Here is a 12238-nt window from a genome sequence, read left to right on the forward strand (position 1 = left end):
CTTTTAGTCGAGGGTGGATTTAATCCAAGTATGGTAAACTGGTCTGTGATTGTTTCTTTTATTGTTTTATTGCATTTTACCACTACTTCTCAAAAAAATTATTTTTAATTCGCTAATGAAAATATGTTAATGAAAAAGCATGTTGTGGCTTTTCTAAGAAAGAAACATGTAGCTTCTTCTTCTTTCTTAGAAAAGCCACAGTGCGTAGGCCAGCATGGGGGAGGTGACCCACTGGTGGAAATGCTGAAAGTGGTGTAGAGAGGACAAGCAGCAATCTGGCAGCCAGAGACCATGGGAGTTTGATGAAATGTAGTGATTTGTAGACAGGTGAAATGGGTGATTAAAGAGTCAAAGTGATTGAAGTGACTGCCAGTGGAAGCAGTGACATATAAGCTAGTAAATACATGGTTATCAACCTATTTGGAACGTGGAACAGCTGCTTTGTTGAACAGCTGTCAGCTACAAAGCTGCTCCATGAGCGAATCGTTTTATATCGTTTATCACCAGGTTATTATCTCTCTGAAAATCTTTATGTCTATGGTGAAAATAAAATGTGTTTATAGTTCGAAGGGAGATGCATGAATTGTCTCTATGAAATTGCAGATATTTTTAAAAAGTCTTTCCAAGACCCTGAGATTGTTGTTCAGATATACTCCAGTGAAAAAGACAGCTACAATCAAAGGTTTGTAGCTGAGAATGTCAGACTTTCAATTTTGTAAATAATGAGTCTTCCCGTCTGACAACACAAAGTTACTGAGACCTGCAGACTAAACCAGCCACAAAGTCACTTTTTCTGTGGTTTTTTCTTCTTGTTCCATTTCTCACTGCAGTGTCATCAAGTGATCCTCTAATAAGATTCAGTCAGTGATTTCCTGTAAAAGCTCCATAATAGAATCCATTCTCAGCTTCTAATGCCAAGCAAACATTAAGAAATACTGGTTTTGCATCGGTAACTGCTGCAGCCTTAAATAGAAAAGCTGATATTTTGACTGCCTTATTTTCTTTCATAGGTATGCTGTCATAATGGTGGATGATTGTAGTTTCATCAGACCAATCAGAATGAAATAAAAAGATAGAAGAGAAGAAGTGAAGGGCTTCACCAAGGAGCAGTATCAGACAAATAAGGATTATTTTGAAATACAGGTCATGCAAAGCTACTCTACTAGAGTCAGAAAAAAATATGGAGCTTGAAATCAGCACCATTGGTCCACGTTAATTAAATTAATGTGAGGATTATAGTTTTTATTGTAATAGTTAAATTTCATACAGCACGGTGGCACGGTGGTTAGCACTGTTGCCGCACAGCAAGAAGGTCCTGAGGTCAATTCCACCATCAGGCCGGGGTCTTTCTGTGTGGAGTTTGCATGTTCTCCCCGTGTTTGCGTGGGTTCTCTCCAGGTACTCCGGCTTCCTCCCACCGTCCAAAGACATGGAACTTGTGGGGATAGGTTAATTGGATAATCCAAATTGCCACTAGGTGTGAATGTGAGTGCGAATGGTTGTCTGTCCCTGTGTGTTGGCCCTGCGACAGACTGGCGACCTGTCCAGGGTGTACCCCGCCTCTCGCCCTATGACAGCTGGGATAGGCTCCAGCGACCCTGAAAAGGATAAGTGGTAGCGAATGGATGGATGGATAGTTAAATTTCATATAGTAGAAGTAAAAAATGTTTCTGAGAGTTTACCTCAAAGTGACAGCTGATTTTACTTTACACTCTCCAGTCAACCCAGGAAGTTGTTCAGCTCTTTTCATAATGCTCGACTTGAGTTATTTATAGTGTTTTTAAAGCATTCACAAGAACTAATACTCAGATAAGTCTCACTGTTTTAGAGTCACGCAAAGAAACGTGGACCTCGTTACCCTCAACTTCAACTAGAACTTTCTTTACCCTTTATTATTTTTACAGAAGGTTCAATGTTGAGTTCTTGTGTCTTTCTATGTTGCATCACTTCCCTGAGGGAAGGCTCGGCACTGCTGGTGCTATATGTTTATTCTCTTTTTACACATTTTCTCACATTGGAGTCTTGATGATCATTTCTGTCTTTAATTTTCAGTGCTGCATGAATACAGCCCTCAGATGATTCATGCAGCCATATTTTTGAAAATATTTTGTGTGTCTTGCTTTTAGTTTGCTTGATCTTAATCCTGATTTCTGCTGACACATTTCTCCCTTTGCTTGTTTATTCTTTACTGTTGTGATTTGCAGAATATAGACTTTCAGATGCGCCTGTTTGCAGGTAACACTTTGTTAAAAAATCCCTATTCTGTAGTGTTAGATCTGTAGCTTTAGATTCACCAACACAATGTTAAATCCAGCAGAAAAAAAAGATACCAGCAACACCAAAGTCTCAAGTGTCATCACCACACTTTGAATTTTGAAGTTGCTGATATGTTTTCTGCCTCATACTGACCCTATATCAACTCCAATGTCTCTGATGTCACTGTAAACCTAACCAGCAACATTTAATGTGACGAATAGTTACACAAAATTGCTTAAAAATAAAATAGCATTCAGTAGTTTTTAATGAAGAGCCTACATTTCTAAGTTACTTATAAAAGTTTCTGCACAGGCCTGGTTCAAGGTTGGATGTGGGCAGTGCTCAGGTTGTAGTCTTCAAACAAACCCTCATTGTATTCACTGCTGTGACAAACAGGACACTTCTGTTCTAGATTAGCATTTCATATAGTGGGAGCGTAATTATAGCATCAAAACCACAGTATCGCAGCAAGGGTCATTTTGACCATAAGCGCTGTCAGCAGGATACCAGTACACACTGATCACAGCTCCACAGCTGGTTTTTCACCCCACTCTCAATCCCGGGCACAATTAATGTTGTTTTGTCAGCGTCTGACGTAAAAAGGGCGATTTTACTAAACGGAATAAAATAGCGTTGATAGGTGTGGTTAGTTTTATCGGTGATTTACAAACGTTGCACTGTTTTCTAACCACAACAAAAACACGGTTCATTTCAATATGACATACCCAATGTGCCAAGAGCTCTGACTTCAGCAAGTGTACGGGACATGCAAAGAGACACAAAAGCACTTGTGACCCAGACACAAGAGCATGACAACAGCGGTATCTGGTATGGCAAAGTCAGTGGATACTTTACTACAGGCTTAAAATTCCATAAGTGAAATGCTGTTGCACATCCTTGGAATAATAACAAGAAGCACCTCCACTCACCCTGGACAACAAGAACTGCAGGGCGCAAAAAGAAAGTGTCCTAGAAGCCAGGGAGAAACCAGAAAGCATCAAAAATAGGCCATGTTTGTGCATAATATCATGACTTATGCATATTATATTCACATTTGTTTTATTTCTTGCAGTTTCAGTACAGTAAATCTATTTTAAAAGTTATGTTTTTCAAGATGGCACTTTGATTATTATTTTAAGCATTCAGTTTTTTCTCTTTTTAATAGAGCTATCTATAAAGACTACAGCTTCTGTTGAATTTATTTCAGCATATGACAACAATAGCATTTTCTGTATTAAATGCTAAAATAGCCAACACATTGACCATTGAGACAACTGTCAAATGTGTACATCTGTCCATGGTCCTGAAATTATAGCTATAGTTTTTTAACACAAATGCATTGATCAGAATAAAAACAAAAAGCACTTCCAAACTATCAAACCAATTCAGAACATCAAAATGAAAAATGGGCTGCTATTATGACTTCCTGTGCCTGCCATCCAGGATCCTATCCTGAAACTGATCAAGCCTTGATTAGTTTTAAATTGCAAAGATGAGTTGCACTCATCAGTGCTGATTGTCTCAGTATGATTTGAATATGTTGGCAGTCTGTTTCCGTTAATAATACAGACAGCAGTTATTTGCAGTCCTTCACCAATCTGCCTGCGAGTGGTTGCAGTCAGTCTGAGTTGGACCATGATTGTTTAGAGCACCAGGTGACCTATGCATTTGGCTTAAGATTGAAAGTGATCGCCCAGAGGCTGAACGTGTTGCCTCCTCAGCCTCTAGGTCACTGCAACTAGTGGGAATTGATTTCCAAAGATGCAACCATGGAGGTATCATTTTTTTCTTTTTCTTTTTTTTTTAACTAGTTGCGAGGTTGCCATCCTACTTTACTCTAGTGTGACAGAATGCTAACCAAGTTTAAGTAGCTAAAGCTAAATGAATAATTTATAGTGCTTTATTTAACCAAGTAGTTTTTAGTAAACATTAAAAAAATCAGCATGTGAAGAAGAAACGGACATCCTGAACAAAACAACGTGAAGCACAGTCTCCAAGGTGACAGACCTTCGGCTCATGCCATTACCATGTGTGTGTGCTCCCACTGTTTATTGAATGTATAAAGATCAAAAGGTAACACCCACGGAGAGCTTCAGAAAAGAGCGGACTGTTCTCAGTTTTACCAATTTGTTCTGGCCAAGTCAGGAAACACTTCAATGTTTCGATCTAGTGGCTTTCATTGGAGCATGTCTGGTACAATGTAAGTCTAATCAGTCAGTTAGACAGCAGACTGATTGGTTTCCTGGATTTGTTTGTCGAACATTTAGTCTGTTAGTGCTCCAAAAGGCCACCGCTAATGAGTTCTAGGAAAGGAAATCAGGCCACGGCTGACAGCCCATTAACATCTACATGGATAAAAGTGATGTGAACCATGGAGAATTTCTGAGGAACACTTACTTTTTGTAAAGCATAAATAAAAAGATTTTATAAATGCTCCTATTAACGATTAAAATTGTTTATTTATTTTACAGTTTAATTGAAGTGAATTGACTAAAAAAATGGTTCTATCCTTTATATTTGATAGAAATAGAAATGTCTGTGAAGACATTCAGGAAATACGACAGATTAAAAAAAAGTTTGAAATTTCACTCAAGTTACAACTGAATATAAATTGGACCTAAGTGAGTGATGTGAAGCTGGAAAGCATTTAGAAGTCTGAATGTGGTTGTTTGCCATTAGTTGCGAGGCTGCTGCCACCACCCAGCCAAACCCATTATCCCAGAGGACAAACCGTAAAGCTGTTCATTGATTTATCGACAGCAGGACCATCAGATGGAGAACATACTGTACTGAAAGGCTTAGAGTAAGGCTTTTTCCTGTAAGTGTAGATCTTTAAAATGATTTAGCTGATTTTCTCACTTAGGAGGAAGTGAGTTCAAAATCTGAAGGGGACGAAGCCAAATCTGAGTAGGAGAAAAGGTCTCTGACTGGCTCAATTCTGTATTTATAGAGCCAGAGTGAAGACTGGGGAAGTTTGCCAAATGAGGAGATCTTATAAAGAACTAGAGTCCGTCCATGCCTCCATCCAGAGTATTGATAAGTACTAGACTGGTACAGTCAGTCAGTCAGCATGGGTTTCCAGTTCTGCGTGCCGTCAACTGCATGTACGCCTGTCAGTGTGACTGTCTCATAACTCTGAGTCTAGATACAGGCTGCGATCAAAGGGTAGTCCGACTCTGCCCATACAAAGAAGAAACCTTTGCCTCTTTTAAATTTGATTTGTTTCAATGTAAAAAAAAATCATCTTCCTCTGCACCTCTGGACCACACCCAGCGCCTGTGTGACTCATTTGGACCATTTGCATGTGTGTTCTGCAGTTACACAACCTAACCTAACATTACGCAAAGAGCAACTCCTACGTCAAACCAAATTCCTAAGGTGCATGCTCATTGTATTTTTACATTTGTGCAAGGTTAATTCATTCAGTACAAAGTTTGATGACTTTGCACGAAAACAAAAACAGGTTTAAGTTCCTAGTTCGGCTGTTAATTGTCTCATTAGGTGGTACACGTAATAGATTTGTCTGTTGTTGCTGATTCTACTATAAGGCAGGAGATTATGCATAAACCACCGGAACTGTAGCATGTGCCATCGTGCCCTCACTCACAGAGACATACCAACCCACACACTGCTTATCAACCAAACTAACAGCTCTTTTCCACTAATACCTACTTGAGTTGGTTCGGCACGGCTCGACTCAGTTTTTAGGGATTTCCACTGAGTTGTAGTACCTGGTACCGGGCACTTTTTTTAGTACCTACTCGGCCAGGGGTCCAAATGATCTGAGGCAGTCTGAAAATATAATGCCAACAGACTGCATGGCACAGATTGACGTCACTCAATGAGTCATGAGTCTCTATCATGAAAATCAAAACCACCATTATTTAAAAAAACAAAAACATCCCCTAGCAAAGATAAATTGGCTTCACGAAAAATAATACCCTCATCCCCGAGTCTGCCAAAAAGCCATACACCGTGTAGCAGATGTCCTCCTTTGTTGTGGCTAGGGCTGCCACAAACGATTATTTTGATAGTCGACTAATCAGATCATGCATCCATTGGACGAACAACGTACAGCTTATTGCACCAGCATGCATCTGCTCTTATATAACTATCATTAGCTTACAGCTTGCTATCTAAAATATAACAGGACACCGGAGTATATTCTCGAGCATCTCACACTTCTGATAATCAGTTGTCTGCTTGACGTTTATTCAGCTGTGTAAAAACTATAACTTTAATCTTAGCCAAACCGATTTACTCAGGAACAAATAAAATACTGAAAAAATCCAAACAATAACATTTTTAAGTTATCTAAGTGACTTATACAGTGGGGCAAAAAAGTATTTAGTCAGCCACCGATTGTGCAAGTTCCCCCACCTAAAATGATGACAGAGGTCAGTAATTTGCACCAGAGGTACACTTCAACTGTGAGAGACAGAATGTGAAAAAAAAATCCATGAATTCACATGGTAGGATTTGTAAAGAATTTATTCGTAAATCAGGGTGGAAAATAAGTATTTGGTCAATAACAAAAATACAACTCAATACTTTGTAACATAACCTTTGTTGGCAATAACAGAGGTCAAACATTTACTATAGGTCTTTACCAGGTTTGCACACACAGTAGCTGGTATTTTGGCCCATTCCTCCATGCAGATCTTCTCGAGAGCAGTGATGTTTTGGGGCTGTCGCCGAGCAACACGGACTTTCAACTCCCGCCACAGATTTTCTATGGGGTTGAGGTCTGGAGACTGGCTAGGCCACTCCAGGACTTTCAAATGCTTCTTACGGAGCCACTCCTTTGTTGCCCGGGCGGTGTGTTTTGGATCATTGTCATGTTGGAAGACCCAGCCTCGTTTCATCTTCAAAGTTCTCACTGATGGAAGGAGGTTTTGGCTCAAAATCTCACGATACATGGCCCCATTCATTCTGTCCTTAACACGGATCAGTCGTCCTGTCCCCTTGGCAGAAAAACAGCCCCATAGCATGATGTTTCCACCCCCATGCTTCACAGTAGGTATGGTGTTCTTGGGATGCAACTCAGTATTCTTCGTCCTCCAAACACGACGAGTTGAGTTTATACCAAAAAGTTCTACTTTGGTTTCATCTGACCACATGACATTCTCCCAATCCTCTGCTGTATCATCCATGTGCTCTCTGGCAAACTTCAGACGGGCCTGGACATGCACTGGCTTCAGCAGCGGAACACGTCTGGCACTGCGGGATTTGATTCCCTGCCGTTGTAGTGTGTTACTGATGGTGACCTTTGTTACTTTGGTCCCAGCTCTCTGCAGGTCATTCACCAGGTCCCCCCGTGTGGTTCTGGGATCTTTGCTCACCGTTCTCATGATCATTTTGACCCCACGGGATGAGATCTTGCGTGGAGCCCCAGATCGAGGGAGATTATCAGTGGTCTTGTATGTCTTCCATTTTCTGATGATTGCTCCCACAGTTGATTTTTTTCACACCAAGCTGCTTGCCTATTGTAGATTCACTCTTCCCAGTCTGGTGCAGCTCTACAATACTTTTCCTGGTGTCCTTCGAAAGCTCTTTGGTCTTGGCCATGGCGGAGTTTGGAGTCTGACTGTTTGAGGCTGTGGACAGGTGTCTTTTATACAGATGATGAGTTCAAACAGGTGCCATTCATACAGGTAACGAGTGGGGGACAGAAAAGCTTCTTACAGAAGACGTTACAGGTCTGTGAGAGCCAGAGATTTTCCTTGTTTGAGGTGACCAAATACTTATTTTCCACCCTGATTTACGAATAAATTCTTTACAAATCCTACCATGTGAATTCATGGATTTTTTTTTCACATTCTGTCTCTCACAGTTGAAGTGTACCTCTGGTGCAAATTACTGACCTCTGTCATCATTTTAGGTGGGGGAACTTGCACAATCGGTGGCTGACTAAATACTTTTTTGCCCCACTGTATATCATGTTTAACCTGAGTAGCAAAAGACAGCAGTGGGTTTGAAAACGATTTGCCGGGAGTCCGGTGTTCTCAGCGGCTCTAGTGAGCCTTGAATCCCGGCTAACTATCGAGCTAGTGGGTAACAGATGTCTCCGAAAAAGTCGGAGTGCTTTTGAAAATATGTGGTGTCTTGATAAACTGAGCAGATATTTGAAGTTTACACAGCTACATTCTCGCCTGAAAATATGTTAAACGTTTATTTTGTGACCCAGAAAGAATAATAAGAGTAATATTAAAACTAACTAGCTGCCGCCATTGTTGGAAACTGAGCAGGGCCGCGCTATGAATTCTGGGACACAGCTTCTTCTTCTTCGGGGTTTAACAGCAGCTGGCATCCTTGTACATGCAGTGCTGCCATCTTCTGTTTCAGTTCGTTATTACACTCTTAAATCCTACTACTTATTCCTGCAGCTTTTGTGATCTTACAAAGCTTCAAACAACGCATCGACGATTTTAATAGTCGACGTAATCGTGACTAGTCGACTAATCGTGGCAGCCCTAGTTGTGGCATTCATGGCCTCACAGGCATCACAGGACTTTTGACCGCATTGCAATAACAACCCTACACAATTTGGTGGTACTCAGTTTTAATGGAAAACAACAGAAACCAAGTTGAGTTGAGCTGAGTCAATACCAGTGGAAAAGGTCTATTACTGCCAGATTTGGTCACCTTTTTGACACTTTGGTCAAGACCTTAGATCCATCGGAGCGGTGCCTGCAGAGGTGAATTGCTGCCGCTGAGCAATCCAAACACAGAAATAATGGAAGTTGTCCAGAGGTGCAAAACTTGATGATCATGAAAGGAGATTGGACAAATTTGAGGTCAGGTAAGGTTTTCATTTTGATCGCACCTCGTACGTGACACAACATGAGGGTCATAACAGGCACCAAGTCAGTTTTGAATGTTTAGACATGTCTGAGTAGACTACCAGGCAGCATAATCCGAACCTTCCTACTTTTGCTTTGGTCGATTCTGATTGTAAATTTTGATTACTGTAACGTTATTGCAGAAAATTAAAACTATTAATTCTTGTCATTTAAATTTTTTCTGGGATTTTAAATTGAAACAAATATGCTGCCTGTGTGAAGACCAGCTGTTGTTCTAACAGCACTGAATGAAACTGTTCAAATTTATGATTTCTGAACAATGAAACTACGCTATAAAATTATTATATAAGCATTTGTACTAATACTGTTCACTTTCATTCATTCTTATTAATTGCCAATATATATTGAGACAGATAGATTGCTTTTTTTTTTTTTATAATTACAAATCCAGAAGAAAAGACCAAAACCAAAGTGACGCTCTCTCCATGTTTGCTGATGTGGTTGATAGCTGTCACAACAACCACATCTGTGCTTAAAAAAATAAAAATCTTATGAATATAAATATGTTTTAATAATTATTTAAACATTTAAATAATTATTTGTAGTTCCTATCAAACTTTGCTCACTTATTATAAATATTAGCATTTTTTAGGACTACAGTGGAACCCCGACTTACGAATACCCCATTTAACGAAAAATTCAAGTTACGAAGGCACTTAACTGCAATATTTCTGCCCGTGTTATGGCAAAATGCCCGCGTAACGAAATCCGCTGGCTCTGATTGGCTGAGCCCAGAATGCCTACAATGCCCACAATGCCCTCCGAATCATGTGACAACCCCTTTGGCTTTCGTACTTGCGCTTCGCTTTTCCAGTTGAGCGACGTATTGTTGTTGCAGTTAGCAATTAGCCTATAACCTATCGTTCACTCAAAAGGCGCGATGGGTGCTTCGACTTACGAAAGACCCTCGGGAACGAATTAATTTCGTAAGTTGGGGTTCCACTGTACTTTGGGTGTAGAATAATACACGTGGTGTGGTACAAACTGTTTCCAGCAGCGTAATGGTGTTTGTTGGATTACCTTAAAGTTAACGACAGGATGATTATTTGGGATCATGAAGGAATGTGTCACACAGTGGAGCTCTGAGACACAGAGGAATGAGTCAGACCAGTTCATCGATGGTTTTGGTCTTTTCACAGTGAGAATCAAGAATGTCACCAGCATGAAAACCAGCGCTTGATAATTAGTCACTATTCTGATGCCTCTTGTTTTTTTTAGTTATTTTAAATTCAGGAGAGCAATCACATCAAATTAAAAGCGCTCCTGGTGATTGAGAAACTGTTTAGTTCACAAATTTCTTGACAGTGTAATTCAGTAATCAGGCTACTCAGCAGGAAGCTTTAACACCACAGGGTAACAGTGGAACATCAGATGATAAACAAACAGACAAATCAGGCTCCATTTTAATTACTTTAGGGGCAAGAATGTTTCATTTTAATTTTCCTTAAATTTAAACTTATATTAAGTTTGTGGATACTAAAAACTGCAGGTAAAAGTGATGCGGGAGGAGCTGGGCTCATTCTGAGTTAGGTCCTTGTGCCTTTAGGCATTAGTAAGTGCATAGTGCAGTAATTACATGGAAAACATACCACAGGGGATTTGGTTGAAGCGATTTCAATAAGCCTTTAATGAAATATTTCTCAGGAGCTGGCCATTACTTTGGTGCCAGGAAGGAGATCTTCTTTTGGAATAATGATGCCTCAGAAGGTTTCCAGCCCTGCATGGGAGACATCAGAGATAAATTGAGCAGAGCCATCGCCACAAAGAGGGCACAGTTATTGTGGTGGTGCACGGTTAATCTCCTACTCCCTCAGCAGAGTCTGTAGATGTGTAGTACCCGCATTGTAGGTTGCTGAGAGTTGTGACGACGGTGTATCATACTTACTTTGTCCTTGTAAAAATGTTTGCCTCACAGGTATGGTGGTTCCAAATATGGCCTCTGAGTCTTCTGGTCTTTTCCAGAATTAGCCCTGCTAAGGTGAATGCGTCGTGTCTGTGGATTTAGGCTGTGTGTACCGCTAGAGCCCTCATGTCTCAGTGTTTTAACTGTGTGAACTAATCAGCCACAACATTAAAACCACTGACAGTGAGGTGAGTGACACTAATTATCTCATCACAGAGGCTCCAAGCCCATTGTTCCTTCAGTGGTCTGGTTTCAGTCATTATGCAAAGGTACTGTTTATAAGGTTGGGAAAACCTGCAGTCAGCTGAGACTGAAGAAGTCACTTAGATGAGTGACGAAACGTTTCTCCCACTGAAAACGCTACGTTCAGATGAACAGAATCAACTTTGGAGGATTTACTTACCTGGATGATTGAGCATGCATCAAGACATAATGCACTACTGACCCCAAAGGTGTCACTTTATCAAGTAGATGCTGTTTGTCAACCACTAAACAACAAAGACAGAAGAAAAGCACTACTGGTCCAATGCATGGCGTGCAGTGCAGTCTACTGTGCGAATAGGAGAAACGTTTAAAGCCATGGATGACTGCTACCATCAGAAAGTTTGGAAAAATAGGAGAAAACGAGGTCCAAACTCTGCCAGGTAAAGTTATTCTACTATAACCACACAGTCATATCAGAGCGGGGGCCACATTTGAGGAATAGTCAAATTGCTCCCACTCTTATCCACATCTTTAATACGATAAAGAGTAGAGAAACATACTTGCAGCTATACAGTTGAAACAGCTGTGAACCTCTAATATGTAGCACAATAAGATGATTCCCATTTCAGCAGTTGATTGGCTCTTTGGAGCCATCTTTGTTATTACAGAATTCTCTAATAATTTGTTTGTAGTACACAGCTGTCAGTACCTACTAAAAGTGGTCCAGGGAAGGATGATCAGTGACAGGAAGAATTTAAGAGAAAGACATGGGACTCAAAAAATCTTGAATTTTCAAAACCTCATTTTGGTGTGAAGTCAGCAAACATTTTAAGCATTTTTTTTTTACCGGACCTGACCGGTGATTCTGTTCATGCTGCGTCTATTGAAAATAATGTTAATTTAGATAAAGCTTTAAAATAAATCAATGAAAAGGATCCAAGATGCCTATGAGTAGCAAGACATGTTTCTAGAGGGGCTTTGCTAGTGCACAGGAACCATGATCTAATTTAGT

At 40.3% G+C, this 12238-nt stretch overlaps 1 protein-coding gene across 5 annotated transcripts in view; it reads left to right on the plus strand.

The window, feature by feature from the left end:
• The window catches only part of LOC101477195 (AP-1 complex subunit sigma-2), a 33806-nt gene that overhangs the window by 10300 nt on the left and 11268 nt on the right, over positions 1 to 12238 (plus strand). The window contains exons 5-6 of one of the 5 annotated variants that reach the window (XM_004557062.4): positions 2205 to 2235; positions 11035 to 11097. The exons of 2 other annotated variants lie outside the window; for them this stretch is intronic. In XM_004557062.4, the coding sequence (XP_004557119.1) occupies positions 2205 to 2235; positions 11035 to 11087 (84 nt within the window). In that variant the 3' untranslated portion in view covers positions 11088 to 11097. The remainder of the gene's footprint in view (positions 1 to 2204; positions 2236 to 11034; positions 11098 to 12238) is intronic. 2 more of the 5 variants (XM_076880567.1, XM_004557060.3) reach the window with 2 other exon arrangements.

This window comes from Maylandia zebra, linkage group LG23, assembly GCF_041146795.1.
Source record: "Maylandia zebra isolate NMK-2024a linkage group LG23, Mzebra_GT3a, whole genome shotgun sequence".
NCBI lineage: Eukaryota > Metazoa > Chordata > Actinopteri > Cichliformes > Cichlidae > Maylandia > Maylandia zebra.